This window comes from Eretmochelys imbricata, chromosome 1, assembly GCF_965152235.1.
Source record: "Eretmochelys imbricata isolate rEreImb1 chromosome 1, rEreImb1.hap1, whole genome shotgun sequence".
NCBI lineage: Eukaryota > Metazoa > Chordata > Testudines > Cheloniidae > Eretmochelys > Eretmochelys imbricata.
This window is the reverse complement of record NC_135572.1, coordinates 200,984,324-201,004,613: the sequence shown is the minus strand read 5'-3', so window position 1 is coordinate 201,004,613 and position 20,290 is coordinate 200,984,324. Positions and strand designations below refer to the sequence as shown.

Genomic DNA, 20,290 nt, shown 5'->3' with positions numbered 1-20,290 from the left:
CTGAGCCACTTGAAATGTTGAGGGATGGGGTTTGATATCCAGAGCAGGTCTGAATTTTGCAGCCCATCTCTCTTTTATCAAGTCCCCTGGGCAGAAAACTTTGTTAACCTGGAGCTAAGGTTGAAATGATCTATCCCATTGTCAGCCAAAAAAACCCTTAAGAGAACAATGTACCTTTCTCAAAAAAAAAAAAAAAAAACCCACAAACATTAGAAAGCTGGAAACTTCCAAATTAAGGCTCCACTTTACCAAAAACAAAACTAGCCCCAAACTGTTGAAAATATGTTGTTAGTCTCACAACCAACCTTAAAACTGCCCTTCTGTAGCACCACTCTGAGAACAAGCAGAAACTGAGACATGCTTAGCTATCCATCATGCAGGTATATTAAGTTCATATTTCTATGTCTGTTAATGAAACAATTCTTCATGGTAGATAGAGAATGATGTTTTGGAGTTTCTGGATGTTTGCAGGATTCCTAGGATTTTGGGTCGTTTTTCCTCTGGCCGTCTCCTATCACCAATGCTGTTGTGTTGGATTCACAATACTGATGAAATTTACAATCACCAATGCTGATGAAATTTACAATCACCAATGCTGTTGTGTTGGATTCACAATACTGATGAAATTTACTAAATTTACTACACTATTTTCATATGTTTTTTTTAAAGAAAAAGAAACAAAAACCTCTCAACTTCAAAGCGCTGCCTATGCAGCTATGTTTAGAGCACTAGGTGCAAGTCCAAGGCTGTCGACCAGGGCTGGGATGCTCACTGCCACGGACAGTGTAGATGTCTCCTAAATAACACTGCTTGGAATGGTCTTCAGACATAATGCTCTCTGCCCAATTTATTTGTTAGAGGCCATGTAGCAGAAGCCAATGTTCTGCTCAGCTGTTGTTCTCTTAAAGCACTCTGTTGTCATTTGTGAGAAAAGCATTGTGGAGGATGGTATTCACACCATTTCTGGGTGGGAGTCAATGTTCCTATTGCTGCACAGACGAGGTAGGTCTCCCTCCCATTAGTAAGTTTTCTACTTCTCTCTCTCCAGTTCAAGAGAACCTCACTAAGGGCCCCATCCAGCTCTCCTGAAGTTAATGGAAAGACTTCCTCAAGAGTTGGATTGGGCCCTAATATCCCGAAGTCCAGCCCTTCCTTGGAGAGGTGCAGACACATGGGTTGGTGTATCTCCACAGTTACATACCTGATGTCTCCATATGGTTAGATCTGGTGTAGATACATCAAGCATTGAAGCATCATTCAATTTTCTTACAGATTTTTCAGCCAAGATTTTAGAATGTGGCAAGGCCTCTCCATCTCGCCGGACTCTGCACTTCCTTCTCTTGCAGTGGCGGGGCCTGGGTTAAGCCAGCCCCACTTTAAACAGTGTTTGTCCTCCCCCTCTGTGTTCTCTTATCCATTCTGTCCAAAGTAGGCCTCAGGACAGAACCAAGGACGGTTCCTCCAGCAAACAAAAAGGAACCACTTTACAAACACAAAGCAAAAGGGGAATACCTTTGCTCTGTGTGTGTGTCCTGCTATTGACCCCGGGATGTCAGTCCTTCCCCTAAACAGGCAATCCGCTTTGGGGGTTTCCTGCGGTAGGGAGGAGAGCAGCCTCTCACCCTGGAGAAGCCAGAGGTAACCCCTTCGCAGTTTATAGGAAAAAAGGCCTTTATCTTTCTAGGGCTCACATACCTGCCTTCCATGCTGGATAGAGAGCCTGAGGATATCCACCAGAGAGCACCTATTGCCCTGGGATCTCCTGATGATGTGCAAGAATACACTGAAATGGTCAAGAAGCATTCAGCCAAGTGAAATAGCTGCAGTACAAAGAAGTGCGTTACAATTGGACCAAACATACTGTGAAGTACTACTGACTTAAGCTATTGTAGGAAAGCAAGAGAACCATATTTTCATTGTGTTTATCCAAAAGTAAACTGTTAATATGTGCAACAAAAATGCATTTTTTCAATGTGGCATTAAAAGCAAAACTTTGAGGGGAAAAAATGACTCTCTTGCAGCTGCCCAGCTTAACTTTGTCACGTGGGGAACTTGGAAAAATAATACCTAGCTCTTATATAGCACTTTTCATCAGCAGGTTTCAAAGTGCTTTACAAAGGTCAGTATCGTTATCTCCACTTTACAGATGGCATAACTGAGGCATAGGGAGGGGACACAACTTGCCCAAAGTCACCTAACATGTCAGTGGCAGAGCTGGGAATTGAACCCAGGTCTCCTGAGTGCCACTCCATCCTCTAGCCATTAGACTATACTGCCACCACTACACTAAGCACACTTTATAAAGTTCAGAAATGGCTTCTCTCCATCTCATTTGTCTTCAGTCAGAAATCTCAGGTAGGGAGGCCAAAAGTGTGGTTTTGGAGACCGTTTGAACTGGTTTGATGTTCAGTCTCTAGAGGTGTTGGGCTGATTTATATGCTCAGACTTTGCATGTTAGAAAACTCTCTGGAAAAGTTTATGTAAAACCTGTCACTCTCCTTTAAATGAAATATAATCTAAAGCTAATAGTTCCATATGTTGTTCTTGGAAATATCGTTCTAAGGTTGACAGCTATCATGTTTGCAAAAGACAGGAAACTCAGGCACATACTGTATACTGCAAAGATGCATGTAATGGAAAGCAATGAACTGTGTCTTAAAGCAACTGAAATGTTAACAGTTAAGGTGGTTTTTGCATTAATGGTTTCCCTTCCCAAAACAGGTCATCGCCCATCAATGAAAATATGCATCTGGAAACTGCATTTAAATGTGTTTTCCTGTTACATTCTGTACAGGTTAAAGCAGGCAGGATTCTCTCTCTGTTAACAAGCTAAGATAAAAGTATAGAAAACTTGAGTCTGGTTATGAAGTTTCACATCTATGTGTTACTTAGAAAGTAATGGCTAATAAATAAATCAACCATAATTTGTGAGTTTTTGTCTGACTCTTTTTAAAATACGCTAGAGAAAGGGCACTGCTCCCCTCAGGAGGAACATTTTAAAAAGTGAGGAACTAGAATACTACTTTTACATGCACACTGCTTTTCATCCAAGCTTCTCAAAATGCTTTAACAACTATTAAGACCTAGATTCCTAGACAGTAGCCGGGACTGTACACTTATATAAGGAAGTAAGAGAAAGAGGTAAGTCGCCATCCTCCTGATAGCCCCCTGCATGGGCTACCCAGACCCTGGGTCCAAGGATGCCGAGACAAGGGGTCTTACACACCTACTTACTCCCCTCCCAGAGCAGCAACCGGGAGTCTGACTCTACACTCTCAATGTACTGGCCAGAAGAGCTGAGCCAGCACAGCGTGGTGGGTAGTAACTTGTTGCTGGCATACACTAGCAGCAAATTATTCTCCACCACAGGATGGGGCAAATAGGGAAGGAACAGTGGCCCCCTGACACACAATTCCTTTCCAAGGATGGCTCAGCAACATGCCAAGGGACCTAATTTAATCCCTAATTAAGCCTCAAAACATCCCAGTGCAATAGGCAAGAGAGAGCTAAGGAGCACCTCATCCACAGCTGGGGTGGACCATGGTAGCTGATTAGCTGTAGAGGGCAGGAAGCCGTACCCATTGAAATTGAAGGGGAGCGGGGGAGAAAATCAAACCTTATTCTGAGAAGTGAAATAAGAAAACTAACATGATGACTATTCGGCGAGAAATCCATTGAAGCCTTCAGAAACCTGCAGGCTGACATTAGCTTAGGGGTGTGGTTAGGGGATTTTGGCCATTTCTAATAGGTTCCTCTCCCCAATTATGGTTTGATGATTTCATACCTTTAACAACTGTAACCCCTCCTCTGACTTTCCAAAAAGCTGCTCTGAATCTCTCATTCCTCCAGGAACAGTGTGGCACTCACCTCTCGCGAGCGCCCCCTGGCTGAGTGTGTGATTGCGTTGGGTCTTCGCTGACTCAGCCCTCCAGCCGAGTCTCTCACACACAGTCTGTCTCAGGGCCTTGTCCTGGTGGAGTCCCAGCAGCCAGCCCAGGGCACCACCCACTCTCCTCCTCCACCTCTATCAAGGAACTGAACTCGCTCTGGCCCAGCACCTCTTTCTATACTAGCCTGCTGGGCCCAGAGTGGCTACTTCCCAACCAGCCACTCTAGGCAGCTTGGAGGACCTCTCTACTGCCGTATAGTGGAGAGGGGTGTGGCAGGGCCACAAGGCCTCCAGCAGGGGGCCTCAGGGCCTAGCCCACAGCATCTCTCTCACACCCTCAGATCCCTCCAAGCACTTTCTTGTTTTGCATGCAAAGAGTTTAAATAGACGGACTTACCTAAAATGGTTCGTGTATGGGAGGGTCCTATGGTGACGTAAAAGAACCTGGATAGACAATAGAATCAGTGAGTCCAAGTAAACCACCTTTGACTTGATATTAGATGTGCAGGCCTCTCAAGTGCCTTTGTCTTCACCTTCAAGGCTCTTCATTACTGCATCCCATCTACCAATCTGCAACTGCTCTTTAAATAGCATGGGCTGGAATAAAGCACCACAAGGGGGTACTAACCCTTTATTGCTCCCAGCTTTAGCGGTTTAAAATCAAGCATTTTACCACTGAGGTGAATTAGACATGCAATTCAGGAGCTGACTGCTGCAGCAGTTGGAGGGCAAACACCAAGTACAACTTGACAGGTATTCGCACAATTGGAGTTTGGATATCACACTTGATGGACCAATGAACTGATCAAGCGTGGCAGAGGGTATACATTAATAAGCTAGAGAACACATTGCCCCATGAATTTTGGAGCACAAGTTCAAAGGCAGGATTTCCTTCAGCCCACTGAGAAACTCTGCAGCAGCACACGTGGGAACCCAGAGCTAGCTGCCTGCGCTGGGAGCTGCGGTTTTCCTGTAAAGCCTGTTTGCGTCGCTCTGAATTTCTAGCTTGAAAATGGATAGGTGCATCTGGGCATGTGTTTTGGAATTGTGAAGTAGTTTGGGGCTGGGGGCACCAGGTGTGTGTTTGTGCACTGGGCTCAGCTGCAGCTGTGAATTGCGGTGGCTTTGCCTGTCTCATCAGGAGTTTGGGGTGTGTTAAGAAAGTTGAGGTGGGTGGGCTGTCAGTCTCACTTCAGAAAAGAGGAGGAGTGTGTATTTATAAGATGTTGCCAACTCAAATTTGGTCCAGAGTTTAGTCTTTGTGAAAACTAAGTTCCTTCAACACCCAAGAATAGTATAAATTAGTAATGCTCAGGTCTCAGTGGTTCAGGAGCCAAATTAGCCATCAACATAAGCCAAAAGAGCCACAGTAGTGTCACTTCATTGTTTCATTTACTGTAATATTATTCATATCTAAACACAAGGGAAATACTTTTATTCACACAGTAGATAAGTTAATAATTTAGTGCAAGTTGATAACATAATTGGTCAATAACATAATAAAAGCATCCTGATTGGTTAATAATTAAATCACATAGTGTTTTAATATCATGTTTTTCAAAGAGCTGCTGCTGCACACTCTGGCATAGCTTAACAATGGAGCACAGATCATTAAATAACCCTTTAAGAAATAGTTTTGTGAGGAATTATACAGTGGATGTTTCCACTGTGAAAGATACTTCCTAGAAGGGAAAAAATTATAGCTTCTTTTCCCTACTAATTTGACTCTACTTCTTCTAAAATTTTTTCTTCTTCTTCTTTCAAGTTTATCTGAACTATATGGACCCCATTTCCCATCCCCAGATTTTCTTCCAGCAACATTTCATCACCCATCACCCAGAAACCCTACATAGCTAAGAGATTATACTTAAATCGCTTACCTTACAGAAACAACCAAATGTCATTATGTACTGCACCCTATCTCATGCTGCAGCTGTCAAATGTTCTAAGGTCATTGACAATACACTGTGTTTCTGTTTTTATTTAAAAGCTCTAGTGGCAACGGAGAGAAAAGGAATATTGTAACTCTAGTTTGCTGCCCCCTCTATGAAACCATGAATATACCTCAAACAAGAAAGAACTTGTGATGCAATCATTTCATAATGAACTTTAGTTTATTCAGGCTTGTTTTACAATTAGGTATAATAAATTACATGTAAAACAACACCTATTTACAAAGCAGTCATATACCATAGGCACCAGTACATATGAAAACAGCAGTCTCACACAGAATGCAATATAATGGTGAGTTGCTGAAATCAACAGGCCTTATTCTGCTCTCAGTTACACCAGCATACATAAGGAGGAACTCCACTGAAGCCAATAGTTACATAGGCATAAAATTGGGGTAAAGTCAGAATCTGGACCATGGTCAAGCCACACATTCTTTATTCACATTCAAGAGCTGCACCTGTAATAGGGAATACATCCCTAACCCAAATGGTATGTTTGAAAGGATACTGTCAGGTTAAAAATGATGAGCCAAATTCAAAGGGGCTCTCCAATTAAGCTGCGTTTACAGGTGCTTTGTATGGCCAGTGTCAAAAAGCAGCTGAAACACAGGAGTGAATTTAGCCTTATATTTAAAAATCAAAACACAAGTGTTCTTATCTTCTTAGTAACAGCTTAGATTACTGAAACACATTGAAGTGTCTGTAATAATTTTTTACTGTTCTAAGGACTGCACAAACATTCAATAATTAATCCTCAGAACACACCTATGAGGTAGGTAACAGTATTATCTCTATATTACAAATGGGGAAACTCAGGGAGGAAGCTGAAATGGCTGAGGCAAGGTGACTAGCTGAAGCAGTGGAAGAAAAGGGATTAGACTCAGGAGTTGCTGAGTCCGCCAGATCATGCTGCATGGAATAAAACATTTTCAAAACTGAACAGACTTTTCACCATTTCTCTCAGCTTGGACAATGATAGTAGACTTTCAAATTACCCTACAGTTTCTAGTCAATTTCACGGTCAGGCTCACAGAATCATCAAAATGTAGGACTGGAAGGGACCTCAATAGGTCATCTAGTCCAGCCCCTACACGGAGGCATGACTAAGTATTATCTAGACCATTCCACACACTAGCGCAGTTTTGTAGCATCTGGGCTGCAAACAATGCAGAAAAATGTTGGTCTAAACAGAACCTAGTCATCTGATTTTTTTTTTTTTTTTTTTTAAAGACTATGGAAATATTTCTCAGGGTTTTGGTTTTTTAAAGCTTGTTTTTACAAAAAAAATCTAAATTTTGGGCCAAGTTTATCTTTTTAAATTTAAAACTCTGTATTTACAGATATGGTGAAATGCACTTACAGTGAATTTGGACATAAGGTAACTACTTTTATAGTAAAAGGAACAGGAGTACTTGTGGCACCTTAGAGACTAACAAATTTATTTGAGCATAAGCTTTCGTGAGCTATAGCTCGCTACATCGGATGCATCCAATGCAGTGAGCTGTAGCTCACAAAAGCTTATGCTCAAATAAATTTGTTAGCCTCTAAGGTGCCACAAGTACTCCTGTTCTTTTTGCGGATACAGACTAACATGGCTGCTACTCTGAAACTTACTTTTATAGTGAACTAGAATGAAAATCCCTGGTGTCTTATGATGGGCAAACTGCAATTCCAGATAGAGTACGAATGAAATTACTTTACCAAAGGAAAGTATACAAATCCTCTGTTTATTTAAAAGCTTGTATTTCTGAATATCAGGAAAGCGTCTCTGCCACTGTGCAACACTAATCACATTGCCAAAAAAACAGAACGTATTTATAACTGGGTATAATGTTCCACAGGACACACAGGAGCAGCAACACCTGCAAATCACTGCAGAAATGAGGAAACTCATTCTGCAGCTGTGGAATCATCCCTCAATCAAACTGCAGAAGGGTGCATGATACCAAAGAACATGTAGCCCTGGAAATAAGAATACCTAGCACTTATATAATGCTTCATATCTTTAAAGCACTTTACAAATGTTAGGGGCCCATTCAATGGGACTATTCTCAACTGAGTCAGGATCATTTATTTGAGGTTTACAGGATCAGGCCCTTCACCAGTGAGAATTATTATCATCTTCATACAACCCTAGCGTACGGTAGACAAACATGTACAGTTAAGGACATCAAGTGTTCTGGATTATTATACATAATACAGCACCCATGTGACCCAGATCATTAAGCTAGGGCAAAACCTTCCTCTAATATCACTTTTATTATCAGTTTATCAGCACTGGAATTAACTGCTGATTTACACTAGCGTGAGAAGAGAAAAAGACCCTTAATATAAAAGGCTCGAACTGATAATTCTCTAGTTTTCCTTGTCAACTTCTGAAATCCAATGGGCTTTACTCATTTTTTCTCATCTGACATCCCAGCCCCAAACCTGGACACACCCTATTCTGATCTTGGAGCTGCGTTTTATTTGCACAACTTAAAAACACAATACAAATCCTCTGGAATCACAAAACCATCCAAACAGTTTTAACTGTTGCACTCAGAAAAAAGAGACTATCCCATATTTTAAAACGATAACAACACTGTTCTCTTGGAGAATACCCAGCACTCAGTTGCACAAGCTCATGCTAGAAGGCATCTTCATCTGTATCAATGTCACTGTTTGCTTTCGTCAGCCTCTCAAGTTCCTCTCCATCCTACAGGAGCCGAAAAATGGAGGGGAAGAAGATATTAACAGCATTAGCAAATTTTCTTCTTGTTGTGATTGATTTTACAAATGTGACTACATGTGTTATTTACTGTTAAATATCACCCTGGAATAGAACTGTGCAGAATTCCAAGGAAACACTGACTCTCCTTTTTCTGGGATAAATGAAGTTTCCCAGGACTAAATACAGACAGTGCCCTCTGCTGCTCACAGACCATAAATATATTCTAAATACTGCAGACTTATTTCTCAGTTCACCTGAATGTGAAGTCTGGGAGCAAGCCCCTTCCCCACAAAGATTTTCCTAGATTCTAAGCATCTGGATCTTTGTTCACAGAAGAACAGAAATTATAGCAGGAGGCTGGAGGAACTGATTCATGAGGAAGGGGCAACTACCATGTTGAAAAATCTTACATTAAAAATATCCTTACCTGAGTTTCTTTAAAAAAAAAAATCTTACCTGAATTTCTTAAAACATCTTAGACTGTTAAAACTGAAAATTTTTTAAATATCTAATTTATTTTCCTCCCATTTATGCTGTATGTTTACTTTCTGCATTTGGCTGAACCTAGGCTGTGAAAATAGACTAGGCAATTTTCCTTGTTTATAATCAGTTCCCCATGTATAATGCTGGGATATTTGGGTTTGATAGGGTATTTGTTTGCAAATGCTAAAAGCAAATGTTAAATCAAGCCGAGATGGCTGAAGGATCATCTGAGGTCAGAGCAGAGAGGTAAAGCTTCAGCCAGACCTCAGGAAACAAGAGGAAGCTACACACAGAAGTATGGAGCTAAAACAAGGATTTATTTACAAGACTGAGATTGATCTTGTGTCATTTAAATGAAAGTGACAATTTGGTTGAACTATGAGTCCACCCACAAGTGTAGTGAACTATGAACGGCCAATTGGGTAAAAAGTCTGCGAGAGAGGGAGTCAGAGACATGAGCATTTCAAAGCCTTACCCCGCTGGATCGCTCCCAGATCTCACTGAGAAGTTTGTTCCTCTCCTGCTGAGTGGCATATTCCAGGCCTTGATGTTTGCTGGCATTGTAGATAAATATGGACAGAAGCACCACGGGTGCTTCCAAGAAGAAGTCCAGAGAAGGCTTGAAGTCAAAGATGACAATGGACACGATGGTGATGATCACAGTGGTGATCTGCGCAGTCAGGACGTGGAACATATTGTCTCGGAACTTCAGGATGAAGGCCACGGACAGCCCCAGGAAGGCAGTGACAAAAATGAGTGCTACAGAGAACACATTGTGGCCATAAAAGAAGCCACAGTACTCTATCTGCCAATAATTCTCAGAGCGCAGGCCCAGCATCAGCCCATTGAACAGCACCCCGAAGATATACAGCTTACTATTCTGCACAAAGATACTTTCATTGAGCTGGTCCCCTTCCTTCAGGATCTTTTCATTATAGATGTTGGCCAAAGCAGAGATGAAACACTGCACTATTATCAGCAGATGGCCCAAGCCGAGGCGGAGAGGTTTCAGTGCTCCTGCAGTGGTAGCAGTGACATTCCACTTGAAGCTGGAAAAGAACCCGGTTACCGTACAGTTGTCTCCTCCCGAGCACTCTTCCTCTGGCCTGGTGTACTGAAGGCAGTGATTAGATGAGCTGAAAAACATGTCATGATGAAACCCGTGTGTGGCCAAGCTGTGCTGACTGCTTCCAGTCCCTGCAGTCAGAGCTATGATGGACAGGAACAAAATCAGTAGAGATGCCCACTGCACCCAGGAGAACTGCCGTCTGTGTGGAGACAAAAAACCCCAAACATTTAGAGTACAGGGACAGGTGTTCAGCATCTTGAAAACAAATGACACATGGCATGGAGAAACCTCCACACCACAGGCAAACCCAGAGAGAGAGGGTGAAATCTCAGCTCCACTGAGCAGATAAAATTCCCATTAACTTCAAAGAGGCAGTGTGCTCAAGTGCCTCCCCCAGCTGCCTATGAGGAGCCAAGGGAGTTCCTGCATGACTCACAATGGAGACACAATTACAATACAATAATGATTCTATCTATTACAGAAGAATGAAGGACTGAGACAAATTTGCTGAAATTTAAACTTGTGGTTCCAATTAAGCTAAGTATTTCATACCTACCACAACACTTAAACCACTAAGCCATTATTCTTGCTTGTAAGCCAAAGACTACAGAAAATACAGAGTATTAAAAATACTATAGTCTTCATGTGGAGAGAGAGAATCCAGCATAACTTCCCCAGTGTTTTATTTGCTTTCATGGCTACTTACTTTAGCACTATCCTGAATAGGAGTGCTGTTGTTATAATGATAAAATTTGAGAACAATACAGCCATGGCCTAGAAAAAGAGGACAGGAAAAAAATTACTATCGAGACAGAATCTGACCAAGAAAAATCAACTCACAGTGTTCATCTGTCAGAAGACCCCATAGCAAAAAGTGATCATATTGGGACTGACCTTTCACTCAGGGCGAAATTCGCTCTTGCAAGGCGGAACCACAAAAGATCCTAAATGACTTGCCAGTTCCACATTAATGGCTTAAGTGGTGCACAGAACCCTTGCTAGGGTTTTCCGCAATGGGGCAGATTTCACCCTGGGCTAAACAGAGTTGGAAAAACTTCCACCGACTTCAGTGGAATCAAGCACTTTGGGCAAATAAATTTCTCTCACAGGCATGAGTTCGATTTTTAATACATAGAATATTCAGTCATTTAAATTGTGGTGTGCGTTCAGATTTTTTTTTGCTGTTTGTACTTTGAGATTGTATAAAGACATTAATGGTAGGAGCCATATGGGGGGACAGGACCCGGAACCCACCTTCAAAGCAAACAGATATGCTGAGCTCAAGAAAGGAGGAGGAAGGACCAAGTCTTGCATCACTTTGAAGTCATTCAACCCTACCTCTAAATCAGGAAGGAAGTACATAATGCAGAAAGATTCTCTCTCATCTGGAAGCTACAAAACAGGACCCAATGGGCAGATGGATGGAAGGGATTAATAGAAATGGTCCTTGTGTACAGGACAGCCTTAGACAGATCAACTGCAGGACCATGAAACCCCAACTAGCAAACCTCCAACAAGAGAGAGACTCGCATCATTTCAGTGCTATGTTATTTGGTCTGTGTATACTTACTGGTTGGAGGTTGGACAATACATAGAAAACAATCAGGTTATCCAAAAAGTACAGAAAGGCTGGAATTGACCACTTCATGTAGTTACAAAACTCCCTCCAGGAGGTACATCCAAATTCACTATATGAACGTCCCTCTAAAAGAAAAGGGGAAAAAATCAGTCAGTAAAATGAACTTGATTAGAATGATGGAAATCTGTGTGAAAGACTTTCCCAGTTGATGGAAATGTGTTTTAATCCCCATCTTACAGGATAGCAATTGCTTTTTTTTGTTTGTTTTAAAGCAAATGTAGCGTTTGATGAATGGTGTCAGAATGACAGCCCTGGAGACCTTACTCTTCCATTAATCCACAGGAGATACACAACACAAGCAAAGACAGCACTAGCTTCCCCATACTCTCTTGTCAATCTGCCTTAACTGAGCACCTAAAGCAACAACCTCGAAGGAGAGGAGTTCAGTCTCCACAGTCATTTGGTCTTCTGCCTCAGCAGAGAGACCATCAAGAAGGCTGGTGGTCCTTTTGCACGATACTGACTAGGAACTAGGATGAGACTGCCCATCGTTATTGATGCCTAAAGAATGACAGTCAGATAGAAATGACTTTTGCTGACTACTGAGCATGCCTAGATTTGAAGCAATAACCAAGATGTAAGAGACCTGCATATATACCACCCAAAGTACAGTAGCACTTTACAGACAAAAAGACAGTCTCTGTTCCCAGAGAGCTTACAATCTAAATGAAGATATGGCATAAAAAAAAAAGACAAAACAAAACAGAGAGCGAGGAAGGGGAGAAGATGCAAGATTACACATGGTTTGTAAGCTCTTTATGGCAGGGATCACCTTTTTGTTCTGGGTTTGTATAGCATCTAGCACGCTGGGATCCTGGTCCATGACGGGGGTGCCTACATGATACGATAATACAAATTAAAAAAAAAATAATTACATGTGCTTAAATGTTCAGGGGATGTGTAATTTAAACATAGTGTAACTTGTGGGGTGGGGATGAGAGGAACAGGAGAAAAAGAGATGTGTTTAAAGGCTCAAAAGGGGAAGGAAAGGGGAAGGTCAATGGAGGAAACTGAGGTGGGAATGAGTTGACTAGTTTCAGCTTCCCCTCAAACTATATTAGATTTGAGGGGAGAAAGTCTGGAAGAGAAATGTACCCTTAATCAATCTTAATCAATAGTCATTAGAATGCAGGGGTGTGTCATTTTTTCCCCCGCGACTGACTACACTTTATTCCCAAATCAAAGAATTAAATTGCTTAGTAAAAGCTTGTAAAGCACTCTGGAATGACAGGTGATCTGTCCAGGAAATATACCGAAGGAGGAAAACAGCAGTATCAAACATGCAGTAGGTAGAAAACCTTCACTGGCAGGGATATGGACTGGATGACCTAATATGTCTTTCCACCTCTAGATCATTATCAGTGTGGACATTTGCCTATAAAGGCTTTACTTCTTTAAATGTGAACTTTAAAAAACAGCATTTATTTACTAAGCACGTGAAAAAGGACACACAAGCACTGACATGTGTCATCCTCATCTTCTGTGACAGGAGAGCTGGAAATTCTACTCGGCTGACACTGACAGGTAGTGACATACCAACTACACTGTCCAGGCTGATAGCCCAACTCTTTCATGTGTGAGCCTTCAAGTAAATGCACGTAGCAGACATGTCACAGTGGCTTCTGGGTCAAACGTACTGATTGTTATATATATATTTTGATACCAAGTGGATTATGAGGAAAAAGGTCAATCTACTACAGTTAGGAAATCAACCCATTTTGAAAGACATGCCAGTTTTATCTATCCTTTTCATACAGTAGCTTGTTGGGTGCTACAGTTACGTGTGAAAAAAAAATATTCAGTTTGGTTTGCTTTTTAAAACACGGGTTGTGCACTGAATTTATGATCTACCTGAACCTGGCTTTTTCATTAACATTTGTGGAAATCAGTATTTCACTCAAGTTCCTTTTCAGTCTTTATTACAAAATGGTAGAAGTCGCAAAAGGCTATCGTTCTCTCCTGTACAAAAGTATCAGTCTTCTACTATTTTGCTTTATGAAATGGTAAGTTTGACCACTGATCTTTTTCACTTTATGAAGAAGCTACAGAGAGGCTGAGTAGAAAAGAAGGAAATGCAATCAACAATAATTTACTATTCTCTTGTGCCTTTCCTACGAGTTTCTCCAAGAGCTTTATAAACATTAAACAAGCCTTACAAAACTTACACTGGAAAAACTGGAGAACAGAGTAGTTGAGGGATTTGTTCAAAGTATACAGTGATGGAGCCAAGGAGTAGAACAAGAAATTCTCATTTCCAATTCTACGCTTGAACCACAGGACCACTCCCTTCCTTCTAAGGTTGAAGAATACCGTATCTAACAAACTACAGGGAGAATTTTGCTTGACAGAATATAGTTACCTAAAATGAAATTCAGGCAGATCACCATAAAATCTTTAATGACCACAAGTGATCAGAAACTGATGTCTCACCTGAAGAAAAGAAAGAAAAAAAAAAGTACCCCAAACACCATGCATTCTGCTGGGACACTGAATCAGCATCGACTCAGAAGGAAGAGTATAGCCTACTGAATCACTGAGACAGAGGCTCCTGGGCAAAGGATCCCCTGTTTTTTGCAAACAACCCACCTCAGTCCTGACAAACTCACTACAGCAAACATGTTTTGCAGGGTAATTATCCATAAATAGTAATATATAAAGGTATCTATGGAAAGCTTGTAACTTGTCAAGATTCATAACCATTGCAATATGCCTATATGGGCAATATTTAAGAAACAACGTAGTTATACTGAAAGTATGCTTTATGGACTTGGAGCAGAGTAAATCACCAGGGGAGAATGTGTCTCTGTGATGGCTCATTCAAACAGGAAGGAGATGTCACCCCCTGTCCTGGTTAGCCAGTGATGACGGTTCAATTGTCTAGCCTTGGTCCCTCTCAAGATTTTCAATGAAAAACCATCAGAGGTAACTGCAAACTATCAAAACCACTTGGAGGTAAAAAAAGAAACACTACAACAGACAGAGAATTATCCTGCCTACGAATAGAGACAAAAGATTGTTTCAGTATAACGCAGAGCATGGAGAAATACTCTATATACTTCTACTGAGGAGGAAACATCTTGAGGTGCAGGAGTGTTCAGGAGTATATGAAAAATTAGATCCTGGTCTGTGAAGCCAGCCAGATCAGCCACTGACTATAATACTTAATTTTTTTTATGGGGGGCGGGGAGGAGGGAGACAGGGGGAACCTACTTTTTTAGATAGGAAAGGTAATTATTAATTAACTTAGACCCAGGTTCACCCGTTAGGATTTTGCTTTGTATTTTAACCATTTGTTTCCACCACACTCTCGTTTCCAGTGGAACATCTATTCTTTCTTAAATTAATCTTCTTTTAAAGTGCTCGTTAAGTGCTGAACATTATATAGGGGAGATGATTTAAGGTAAAACTGGTAAACTGCAGTACACTGTGCCTTTGGGGGCAAAGGTTCTGGGATCTCTGAGAATAGCTAGTGTCAGGAGCTGGATATCACAGGGGAACTCTCAAAGGGACTGAGGGACCAGGGTGCACCTACTGTTAATGTGAAAGGTAAAGACAGGGCTGGCACAGCTCAGAGGAGAGTGCTTCAGTGGCTGACAGGCTGGTATTAGGGAGCTGATGCCCAGCTCGGCACAGGCAAGACTCCCTCAAGCTGGAGCCAGAGGGTAATAAGACGACTCAGTCCTGGGTATCGCGAGAGCCATAACAGTCACCATCAGCACTTTTTACAGCTTTAGGTAACCAAGCCTGATCCTGGCTTAGCTGATAAGATCTGAAGAGATCACAGACCCAGGGCTTGTCTTCACTTCAGAGTTAACTCAAGTTATAACTTGAGTGTTGCCTCTAGCTCTAGACCTATCCATACACAAAAACCCTTCAGTACAGCATGATAGCGCTTTTAACTTGAGTTGGCTGCCTGTCAAGGTGTACAGACTATTCCAGCATAAGTATACCAGCACTGTCCCATAGTGCAGACACAGTCTACGTCAATAAAAGGGTTTTTTCTGTTAGCGTACGAATAGCACCTCCACGAATAATGTCAGCTACACTGATGGAAGCACTGTCAACATAGCTGAATCTACAGTGGGGTCTATGCCAATATAAATTCCATGTGTAGACTAACGCTACAGCTTGAGTTTGTCAGCTGCTAACACAATCATTCTGTGCTGCTTATACAATTGCTCTGTACTATTTCATAGTGTAACCTCCGTCACTCAAGCTACACGAACTCAAGAGTTAATCGAGTACAGGGTGTAACTCAAGTTACCACTTCAAATAGGCTCCCCATTACCACTGCAAATAGGCTCTACCATGGTACACCACGTGTATAGTACAATTACTGTACATTTGAATCCATCATACAAGAGCAGAGGAATGTCAAATATAAGGTGAACATTTCCTAACAGATTTTAAACCATATGAACTTACCCTTTGCTGTTATCCAGAGTGCCATTGTCATACATAGCACCAATTTAACTAGCTCAGAGCACACATTCACAGTTGCCGGAAGGTAATCGTATTTGTTATCTGTGAAATTCAGCAAAATTATTATAGCAAATAAACAGTCATACTCCTCCAACTTTTCCAATCGCATTTAGAGCGACAGAAAGCACAATTCCATGAGAACCACTTAAACGCATCAATTAAAAAGTTTTGACCAGGGCCCATAAACAACGCACACTTTGTAAGTTAAGATTATGTTCATGACCTTAATTATAAATACTCCATATTTTCAATGGCACACAACTTCTTGAACATTTCATTTTCCAGGCTGAAGTTTTCCATGCTTGGTCTCAAACTCACAAATTTGAATTCTTCAGGAAAAGTTGAGTACAATTAGTTCAGCCATTGCTACCGAAAGATGAAAATCATACTTTCCCAATTTAAGTAAATTTGAGCTTTGCTCCCACAAAACAAAACAACTGATAATTTTACAAGTTTGAGGTTGTTAAATTGGCTAACACTTCTTCAAGGATTAGGCCCTTTCATTGTTAGCCAGAATTGTAAGTAAGTATTTAATTTAATTGTAAGTATTTAAAATCTGTTTCACACATACTCTCTGTCAGTTTTTACTAAAGTTGGCAGCCACAATACTATATAGTAACAAAAGGCCTGATCCTGAAAGACTGACTTCTGTGGGAGTTGAGGGCACAGCACCTTCCAATATCAGGCACATCAGGGCTAAAAAGAAGGTTTTCAGCATAGAAAAAACTCTCTTTGCTGACAGATTCCAATGCACAACAACATCATCATCATCATCTAGCTCTTATATCACTTTTGTCATCAGTAGATCTGAAAGAGCTTTAAATGAAAGAGGTACCATACCCCCATTTTACAGAGGCACAGACTTGCCCAAGGTTACCCAGCAGATCAGTTGCAGAATGAGGAATAGAATCCAGGTCTACCAAGTCCAGTGCTCTATTCACTATCAAGGGGTTCTCATAACAATTTTTTTGGTGGCCTCAGAGTGTGGCCACCAACTTGCTGGTGGCTGCCCTGAAAATTTTTCCTAAAATTTTTAATTAACTTTATAAAAACAAATAAATATGCACAGGTACATGTCCAAATCATTGCAATCTATGTAGGGTGTTTTCTTTTTACAGACCCAATAATAAAAATAGTGTACAGTTGTCTCTATTCTTTATTGGACCTAAACAGAATAGAACACAAATAAGATGTTTTGAACATTCTTGTTATTTTTCTTATTGTTTCTGTTGCTTTTTTTGGTTGCCCCCTTTTTTTTTTTAAAAAAGACTTGTTAGCTACTGTGTGTGCTGTGAAAAGTGATATTAACAAACATACAAATATCACTTTTCACAACAGACTTACTCAGCCCCGGCAAGCCCAGGGACAAATTAAGCCTTGGATGGGGAGGTAGGTACAGAGGCAGCAGGGGCCAAGGGTGATGGGGCACTGGGAGAGGCAGTGAGAGGCGAAGGCAATGGGGCGATGAGCTTGGGGCCAGAGCCCATCACCACGCACCCAGGGAATTGAGCCCGAAGCCCCAGGCCCAGGTGACAGAGCCCGAAGCCCCGTGATTGGAGCCTGCCACTCGAGGGCTGAAGCCCATTCCCACTGCCCCGGGGAAGGTGAGGAACTCACTGGCTGCCTATTCCTCCAGCTTGTGTCTCTCCGGAGGGGGGCAGGGCCCAACCACTCCTGGTAGCCCCTGGGGAGGGGATGCTGCTTTGCACCCACCCTGCCCCCCCATCATGGCCCAGGAGGCTGTGGCCTCAAGAAAAGCCCCCAGTGGCCGCATGCGGCCACAGTGGCTACATTTGAGAAACACTGCACTAGACCACACTGCTCCCCCAGAAACAGAATCTGTACTAAAACATTTATGCTCCTAACAAACCTTCAGGTGAAAGGCAAGGATAAACATATGGCTTGAATGGGACAACAAACCTCATAAATATATTTGCAATAGAGTGATTTAATCTCAGCATCTACATTGTTTTACCCAAGTAGAAAACTCTAATTTCTGCACGTAATACATTATATATTAAACATCCGACCTTACCTTCGTTGGTGGAATATTTCATCAGGAGAATACGACTTGAGCCCAACGTAACAAATGCTCCTCCTAGCAGGAAGGTGTACAAGGCTGACTTGGAGCACCATAGAGACGGGCTGCAGCACTTGGTCTCCATTCTGCTGTCTGGATGTCAATGCCCTTTGGACAACAAAATGAAAATATCTTGCACACGTATTTTCAGACGCTGATAAGCGATATCTAAGCACACATGATTTTACTGCTTTCTGGAGCCCTATCATAGTTTCATCCTATTGCTGCTTTGGAAAATCGCTGAGCAGCAGCAAAAGAGATACACAACATGCACCGAATGCTCCAGTGGAAGACCCAAAAAAGCAATGCTGGGAGAGGGATGTGTTTGTACTATGCTGAATAACTATTAAACGAATGGCATACTTTGGTATCTACCTGTTCTTTTATGACGTCACATTTAAAAACCAATTTGCTTAGTCTCATGTGCTGAAACAGGATCTCATTCATTTCCACAGAGTCCAACTAGAGTAGTCCAAACCCCTACACAAACCTCTCAGTCTCACTAACAACATAGGTTTCAGAGTAGCAGCCGTGTTAGTCTGTATTCGCAAAAAGAAAAGGAGGACTTATGGCACCTTAGAGACTAACCAATTTATTTGAGCATAAGCTTTCGTGAGCTACAGCTCCCTTCATCGGATGCACCAATATGCTCAAATAAATTGGTTAGTCTCTAAGGTGCCACAAGTCCTCCTTTTCTCTTTCCACTAACAACATATATTAACACGATCAAGACTTATTTTTACTAGAATTGAGTTACCTGAAGCACCGAGATTAAGAAACAAGAATGCAAGACAGAAACCCTCTCCTGTTTCTTACGGGCGCAGCTGCGAAGACACAGAGCAGGGGAAGCCCCAGACTTTGTTTCACGAAGAGCCAAGCCGGCAAACGGCCCGGAGCAGGTGTCGGTAGGGACGAAGCTGCAGGTGCCCGGGACGTGGGTAGAGAGACGTGGCACGAGCAGGCGCCCGGCCCGGCGCTCACCCTAGCGAGCTGCTCCCGGCGGCCGCCCTGCTGCAGTACAGACGGGAGGCGCCGCCGGCAGCCCGGCCACCCCCGCGGGGCGCCAGAGGGGAGCGCCGGGCCCCGGCTGCCCGGACATGCGGCCAACGCCGATCGCCGCGGACCGAAGCCAGGGGCGCTTCCCGCGCGAGACCCGGGCCAGGGGAGCCGGCCACTCTGGGCTGACGCGGGGCGCGCGCTCACACGCCGAGGCAGCCCCGCCCCCGCAGCGCCGCTCCCCAGGGCTCCCGCGCCGGCCCCGCCACCACGTCCGACGCCGCATCGCGGGCCCCTCTGCACGTGCCCTCGCCGCTCCCAGACCCCGCCCCTCCCCGTCCTGAGCTCACCAGGCGGCGGAAGCTCCCTCGCCCAGCATCACCACTCAGGCACGCACGCGCAGTGACAGACAGTTAGCGGCCCGGCCCTTGCCGCTTAATCACGTGTTAGGGGAACCACCCACCCCCATACAGTCATGTGATTCCTCCCCCGTGCAACCTATTGCGCACGTCCTTTCTCCTCTTCCTTATCCGCCTGTCTACGCGTGCGCGCAGGGAAACTGCCTCCTCACGTGCGCATGCGCGTTCTGGGCTCCAGCCGGCAATCTGCCGCGCAAGCATAAATCTGTGAGGGGAGCCTTCCCTTCTCTAGGCTTCTGTATCACGTGCGTGGGGGGGGAAACTGGTCATGTGACTCCGGCTGGCTGCGGGCGCTGCTGAAGGCTTGAGGCGCGAGCGGGGCTGTGGGCGTTAGGGACCCTCGCGCGCGCGCCGGCAGGATGCAGAACGTCATCAACACGGTGAAGGGGAAGGCGCTGGAGGTGGCCGAGTACCTCACGCCCGTGCTCAAGGTACCGGCCCCGTGGCGCCGCCGCCCCCCGAGCGGAGGGGGTGGGCCCGGAGCTGCCTGCTCCTGTCGGACCTCTCCACCCCCACTCCCGGGGGCGGTTCTCGCGGCGGCGCAGCCCGCTCGTGTCTTGTCCCAGCC

General features: G+C 43.3%; 2 protein-coding genes across 7 annotated transcripts in view; one reads left to right on the top strand and one right to left on the bottom strand.

The window, feature by feature from the left end:
* Nucleotides 1–7,385: 7,385 nt before the first annotated feature.
* Nucleotides 7,386–19,712, bottom strand: SLC35A5 (solute carrier family 35 member A5). 5 transcript variants are annotated; one of them, XM_077822026.1, is made up of 7 exons: nucleotides 19,654–19,712; nucleotides 18,263–18,415; nucleotides 16,171–16,269; nucleotides 11,677–11,810; nucleotides 10,813–10,880; nucleotides 9,513–10,305; nucleotides 7,386–8,539 (listed from the first exon to the last, which is right to left on the bottom strand). In XM_077822026.1, exons 2-7 carry the CDS (start codon nucleotides 18,390–18,392, stop codon nucleotides 8,471–8,473), a joined length of 1,293 nt encoding a protein of 430 aa, XP_077678152.1. In that variant the 5' UTR covers nucleotides 18,393–18,415; nucleotides 19,654–19,712; the 3' UTR covers nucleotides 7,386–8,470. The 5 variants fall into 5 exon arrangements, with proteins under 5 accessions (XP_077678152.1, XP_077678160.1, XP_077678146.1 ...); XM_077822034.1 differs by lacking the exon at nucleotides 19,654–19,712 and adding an exon at nucleotides 19,124–19,526; XM_077822020.1 differs by lacking the exon at nucleotides 19,654–19,712 and adding an exon at nucleotides 19,065–19,525.
* Nucleotides 19,713–19,936: 224 nt separating this feature from the next.
* The window catches only part of ATG3 (autophagy related 3), a 31,681-nt gene continuing 31,327 nt past the window's right edge, over nucleotides 19,937–20,290 (top strand). Inside the window, exon 1 of one of the 2 annotated variants that reach the window (XM_077822010.1) lies at nucleotides 19,937–20,153. In XM_077822010.1, the coding sequence (XP_077678136.1) occupies nucleotides 20,082–20,153 (72 nt within the window). In that variant the 5' untranslated portion in view covers nucleotides 19,937–20,081. The remainder of the gene's footprint in view (nucleotides 20,154–20,290) is intronic. The other variant, XM_077822000.1, reaches the window with a different exon arrangement.

Excerpts from the sequence above, each read along its gene's own strand:
- SLC35A5 (XM_077822026.1), bottom strand. The coding sequence starts at position 18,392 with ATGGAGACCAAGTGCTGCAGCCCGTCTCTATGGTGCTCCAAGTCAGCC. Across the intron at positions 10,306-10,812 it reads CTATTCAGGATAGTGCTAAA|ACGGCAGTTCTCCTGGGTGC; the intron begins GTAAGTAGCCAT and ends GTCTCCACACAG. Across the intron at positions 8,540-9,512 it reads TCTGGGAGCGATCCAGCGGG|GATGGAGAGGAACTTGAGAG; the intron begins GTAAGGCTTTGA and ends CGGCTCCTGTAG.